Source organism: Marmota flaviventris, chromosome 5 (assembly GCF_047511675.1).
Source record: "Marmota flaviventris isolate mMarFla1 chromosome 5, mMarFla1.hap1, whole genome shotgun sequence".
In the NCBI taxonomy this organism is placed as follows: Eukaryota; Metazoa; Chordata; class Mammalia; order Rodentia; family Sciuridae; genus Marmota; species Marmota flaviventris.
In genome coordinates, this window is record NC_092502.1 from 52,335,253 (window position 1) to 52,341,252 (window position 6,000).

At 35.3% G+C, this 6,000-nt stretch overlaps 1 protein-coding gene across 3 annotated transcripts in view; it reads left to right on the plus strand.

Annotated features, from left to right (window-relative positions):
* The window catches only part of LOC139705681 (serum response factor-binding protein 1-like), a 72,006-nt gene extending 66,513 nt beyond the window's left edge, over window positions 1–5,493 (plus strand). For 2 of the 3 annotated variants that reach the window (XM_071611842.1, XM_071611841.1), the window contains 2 exons: window positions 4,220–4,260; window positions 4,751–5,493. In XM_071611842.1, the coding sequence (XP_071467943.1) occupies window positions 4,220–4,260; window positions 4,751–4,935 (226 nt within the window). In that variant the 3' untranslated portion in view covers window positions 4,936–5,493. The remainder of the gene's footprint in view (window positions 1–4,219; window positions 4,261–4,750) is intronic. The other variant, XM_071611843.1, reaches the window with a different exon arrangement.
* The last annotated feature ends 507 nt before the right edge of the window (window positions 5,494–6,000 follow it).

Below are 6,000 nucleotides of genomic sequence, written 5' to 3' on the forward strand. Positions count from 1 at the left end.
TTTAATATTCTTTCCTTATTTTCTGTATTAGGCATTTTGATTATGATATGTCTTGGTAAGCTTCTTATTTGGGGTCCTGTAAGCCTCCTTTATGTGGATGTTTATCTCATTTCTGATATGGGAAAAGTTTTCTGTAACTATCTCATTGAAAATGTTCTTTGTGCCTTCAGTTTGTATTTCCATATTCTTTTCTATCCCAGTGAGTCTCAGGTTTGGTCTTTTAAAGTTGTCCCAAAGTTCTTGTGTATTCTAGTCATGTTCTATAACTTTTTTCCCTTTATTTTACTCAAGACCATATACCCTGTCTTGAAGTTCTGTCTTCAGAAGGGCTGAGGTTCTGTTTTCTTATCTGTTAGTGATGCCTTCAATTGAATTTTTACTTTCTAGAAGTTCTGCTTGGTTTCTTTTTACTGTTTCTGTTTCTTTTTTAAAATGGTCTTTCATATTTGTAATTGTTCTCCTAATTCCTTCCTTAGATCTTCTTTTATTCGTTGAACATTTCAATAATCAGTTTTTTATAATCTACCTGTAGGCTTTGTCTGCCTCATTATCAGTGGGATCCTTTGTTGGGGCATTATGAAATTTCGGGGAAGATTTGTTTCCCTGTTTTCTTAGGTTTTCAGAAGTCTTGGACTGGTGCATTGATTGAGGCAATTTCTTTACCTCTTCCTTTGGGCGTGTCCTTCAGTGTGTAATTATTTTATTTGTTCTGAGACTTATCTGTGTTTTTGATGTATGCATAGATGCCAAATGCTGGGACCTGAGTTTCCTCTCTGATTGTTCCTCCTTGGGTCTTTGTTGTTGGTTTGAGGCTTTTTGTCTCCTCACTTGAATTGGGGTAATGTGAGGGAATGTTTAGTTCAACTGCAGTCTTTATACCTTTGAACTTTAAATGTCCCATTAGGTTCCCAACACCTCACAGAGTGGGGCAAAATAAACAGTAGTACCAATCATTGCAAACAACAAACAATACATTGTTAAATTTGCCACCATTAAAGAATAATGGTAACAACCATGAACTAGAACTGGCTTTACAGCAAATAGTAGGTATATACTATATCATTCACAGCAGTAATGATTATATGACCATTAATGATAGGTACAGGAATTAAATAGACCAATTAGTTCTGAAAGATGGCAGAAATATAGTTATTTAGGGGAAAAGGAAATGTGTCAGGAAGTTAATAAAGACTACGTTTTCAAAAGTGAACAGAGAATTCAGAAGAGATGTAGGAACTGACGTTTATACGGAAGGAGGGGAAAAATAGAAGCAGCAGTGTATTGGGAAAGAGAGAACAAAAGAATTTGGCAGTTAACAGGAGAAGAAAGAAATAAACAAATGCAAATAATACAAAACCAAATAAAAATATACAATCCAATAAACCCAAACCCTCAAAATATAATGCTAGTAAAAATAATTACATTTAAAAATGAGAGAAAAAGAAATAAGTGTATGTTTATATATTCCTTATGCAGTCAACACAGCCAGAATTCCACACACATATATGCTCACACATACACAGAAAGAATTTAAAAAATAATATAAAAATTTTTATTTGTTTTAAAATGAAGGAACCTTCTTAACTGAGGTAGTCAAAATAGTTGACCAGACTGGGTGGTCACTGCATACATCCACCAATCTTTCTAATTCTTCTTGAGTTATGTACTGATAGAGCAAGGGTTAGGGGATTTTAATCCCTTCCTGTTTTTGCATTGCTCTTTGAGCTGCTGCTAGTTGGAATGGACAAAGATTGACGCTGTTTGATACAAGACTCAGCTTCCCTTCTCGCCAGTTTGAGGTGGGATGGATTAGGAAGTATTAACACTTAGAGTTTTATCCATTTGGACCAGTTCACAGTGGTGCACTCCCAGGGTTCTGCTTCTGCAGCATTCTGTGAGAAGAGTTCCAGCAGGTGGGGCTGAGGTCTAATCAGGCCTCAGGAGCTTTGTTGGGTGGTCCCTGCTTTAGAGAGACTGAATCAGCCTACTCCTAGGGCTAGACAGTAGCTGATCTCTTCTTTGGGTCCGGTTCTCAGAAGCCTCCCAAGAAATCCACTCGTGGGGCAGAGGGCCAATGCTTCACTCACTGCTGCCCAGGAGCATGGTCTTCCTGGGCTTAGACCCTGAGTGTATTCATCACCACCCACAGGACCCTCCACCCCACCCCATCACCCCACTCAAATGCATCAGCCTGCTTCAGCAACACAAAGGAAAAGCAAGTTGGACTCCCTTTTGCCCTTCCATATGGAATCCCCACGAGATATAGTAGTCTACTCTGTCCTGTTTCATGTTCTATTACACCCAGCCTAGGCCCCTCCATAGGCACCTGCCAGGATATTCTGGCTGCAGTTTTTTGTTTTTTTCCTGATCCCCCTGGTCCAGTAGTCACGGCAGCCCCACACTCACCCCAGATGGCTTCTGCCTCATCTCTCTGTGGCCAGTTAAGATACATAATGTGCTTTTCGAGTATCAGTGTGCAGTGCAGCCTCTGGATCAGTTAAGACTAGGCAACATTTTTTATCTCGGGTTTCTCTGTACCAAGACTTTGATCCCCCTCCTGCTAGTCTTGGGAAATTGCACTGCAGCTGCTGGTTATCTTTGATGAACTCTTTTTTCTTTATTTATTGTACCCAAATTTCTAAGTCCCTTAAGTGGCTTTGAGTGTACAATATTAAAATTTAGTGAGATCCCACTTTCAGCAACCTTGCTGAGAAGCTGTACATCTACTGCCATGACATAACATGGGATACATCTTCCTTTAGTTCACCATCTTCTGGATTCTAATCCTTACTTTAAAAAATAATAATAAACATCAAATAAAGTGAGGGAAGAGACCATCTCCCATGAATAATTTTAGTTTGTTCACTCCATCCTGTTTTTAGACTTGATTCGCTTTTATAATAGGGTAACAAACAGATACACTCATGGCAATGCCACATTTGTCCAGCTTCATCGTTAAAATTAAATGAGATATTATAGCCAAATAATATGCCTACCTAACTTGTTATTCCTTCAGTTATCAAAATTTTGAAACTTGAAGTTAGTCTTTCATGAAAAACTTTTGAAAATATTGCACATCTCTCTCTCTATTTAAATAGAACTTTCTGAAAAGAATATGGTATGGTGGGGGATTTGTTGTTTGTGGTTTTTTTTGGTGAGGGTTGTTTGTTGCTGTTTTGTTTTGGTTTTTTTGGAACTGGAGATTTAACCCAGGTGTACTTTACCACTGAGCCACATCCTTAACCCTTTTCATTTTTTATTTAGAGACAGGGTCTCAATAAGTTCCTAAGGACATTGCCAAGTTGCTGAGGCTGTGCTCAAACTTGGAATCTTCTTGTTTCAGCCTCTTAAGTCACTGGGATTACAGGCATGTGCCACCTCACCTGGCTTGGTGGATTTTCTTGAAGGCCCAGGACTGCCGTTGTAAACTCATTTTACTGTGTAGTGCTGTTGGGAAACACTTGCCCTACCAGTTGCCCCCAGCTGCTTTTTGTTCGATGATGTCATCTTCATCCCTGCTGTTGACCACTGCTTTTCACAACTGTTCTGTTAAAAATCAATAAGTTCATTTATCTTTTTAGCCTAATAGAGTATATCTTCACATTTTAGAGTAAAGTTCAGTTAGCTTCAGTAATAGCTACTTTGTTCAGTAACTGTTATCTTCAGTATATTTATAGTTTAGAGATTATTCTTTAATAAAGATTAGGAAAATGTGATATAAAAATTTTAAAAAGAAGTAAGAATATTGAACAGACACTCAACTACTTTTGGACCCTTGAAAATAATTAAAATATTTACTTACACCCCAGTCCTGCCTCAAAAATGTATATTTTTTTCTTGTTTGAAAATAACATATCACTATCTCTTCCCAAAAAATGTAAATCTTAATTTTTGTTATATTTGTTTTCCCTGTAATAAGACTTGGGATTCTTTAAATAGCCCCAAGAGTAGAGGCAAGATAACCAGACTAGAATATTTTTCAGTTATGAACTGAAGGGCCTATAAGGATAGAGAGCATAAAAATCCCTTATGTATCTGTATTTATGTTAGAATCTTGCAAACCTTTGATGTACCTAAAACCTGGGTTCTTTTATTGATTGTTGTGGGATGATTGAGTATGATAGTCCCATGCATAAGTTTTATCATCCATTTTATTATGTTGTCTTCATGAGGATTTAAATAAATCTTTATAAATCATAATGATGTGTTTCTTTTTTAGGGATTATAGAGAACAAGCTCCAAAGAGCAAAACCACCCCAGGTATGTATCAATGTCTACTTGACTTCCAAAATGCAAATGAGCAGTGCTTTACCAAAGTTGAAGAATGAAAAATTATAATTGCTTACTGGCCTCAATGAATTTATGCACCCACATAAATGGAAACTGAACATCTTATAATTATATAATTTTTAATTTTATTGGTTTTTTGTTGTTGTTGTTATGTTATGTTGTTGTTATGTTGCCTTCCATGTTAGCAAGACTGTGTTTCTATTTAAATAAGACAGTACAGCATATATTGGGAGACACTCAATAAACAGCTATCTACAAAGATTAAAAACCATGTTCCAGAATTAATTGTTCATATGAAAATTTTTAACTTCAAATTGGACTTCAGTTAATTTTGAAATATTGTCTTTAAATAAAGCAAAATTTATCCTTTAAAAATTGGTTTGATAAAGGAAAAAATCTGTTTCTTCTGTATGCTATTTAAAAATATTTTTTTTTTATTATTTTTGCTTTCTTTTCCAAGATTTTCTGGAAAACAAACCTCAGACTGAGAATCTATTTAAAAAGAATGTACCAAAAGGACCTACAAATACAAAGCAGCAGTTACACCTGCCTCTTCATCCTTCTTGGGAAGCAAGCAGGAGGCGTAAAGAACAACAGTCTAAAATTGCTGTGTTTCAGGGGAAAAAAATTACATTTGATGATTGATCGGTACTTCTTTTTGGACTTTCCATCTAAAAGTTATTTTCCTGTCTTTCCCACCCCCTGGGGGGCGGAATTTTTTTTTTAATTTAATAATGTAACTTATTTTACATTATATCTGAGTAAGTCTTATTGAAGGGGTCATAGAATGCTAAGTGAGAGTTCAAGTTATGTTTACATATCTTTCAGAAATCAAGTACACACTTAAATTAATTTTTAATAATACTCCTTGGATTATTTCTTCTGTAAAAGAATTTGGGAATTATAGTAATGTTAGGATTTCTCATTTGTTCATATCATGAAGTATGTTTCCCTGGTGCAGCTTTTTTTTGTTTGTTTTTTTGTCATGAAAATAAATGTCAAGGTATATTTAAAATAGTAATGAAAAAATTTGAGAACCTCTTAGTTATTTAAAGTAGATTACCTTTGTTAGAAGTTATTCTTTTGAGCAAAACAAAAGTAGTTACTTTATTATGGGTGTACAAAAAATAAATTATATAAATAAACATTAATTTTTTATTATATTTATTACTAATGACTTGTCATGTACTTTACTGTTCTAAAATAGTTTTTCAGAATTAATTTGGGGTTTTTAAGTTATATTTTAGTTACTAAGGCAAATTGTTTAAATGTAGCAACAAAACCAAAGGTCATTTTTATATTCATATAAATATTTCTATTAAATCAAGAATGTATACTGTTTACTTATTTACTCTTATAAAAGCTTTTTTTCTTCTTTTTTGGTACCAGAGATTGAAGTCAGGGGCACTCAACCACTGAGCCACATCCCCAGTCCTATTTTGTATTTTATTTAGAGACAGCGTCTCACAGGGTTGCTTAGTGCCTCATCATTGCTGAGGCTGGCTTTGAACTCAGTCCTCCTGTCTCAGCCTCCCGAGCCCTCCTGTCTCAGCCTCCCGAGCCGCTGGAATTATAAGCATGCTCCGTCCACCTGGTGTAGATTATAATTTATAAGAATAAATTCTAGAAGGAAGAGCATTTCTTCTTATGGCTGAGCAGAGTTAAGAGTGGCTAATTTGTACATTGCAGTACTGTTATTTTAAAAGAAAA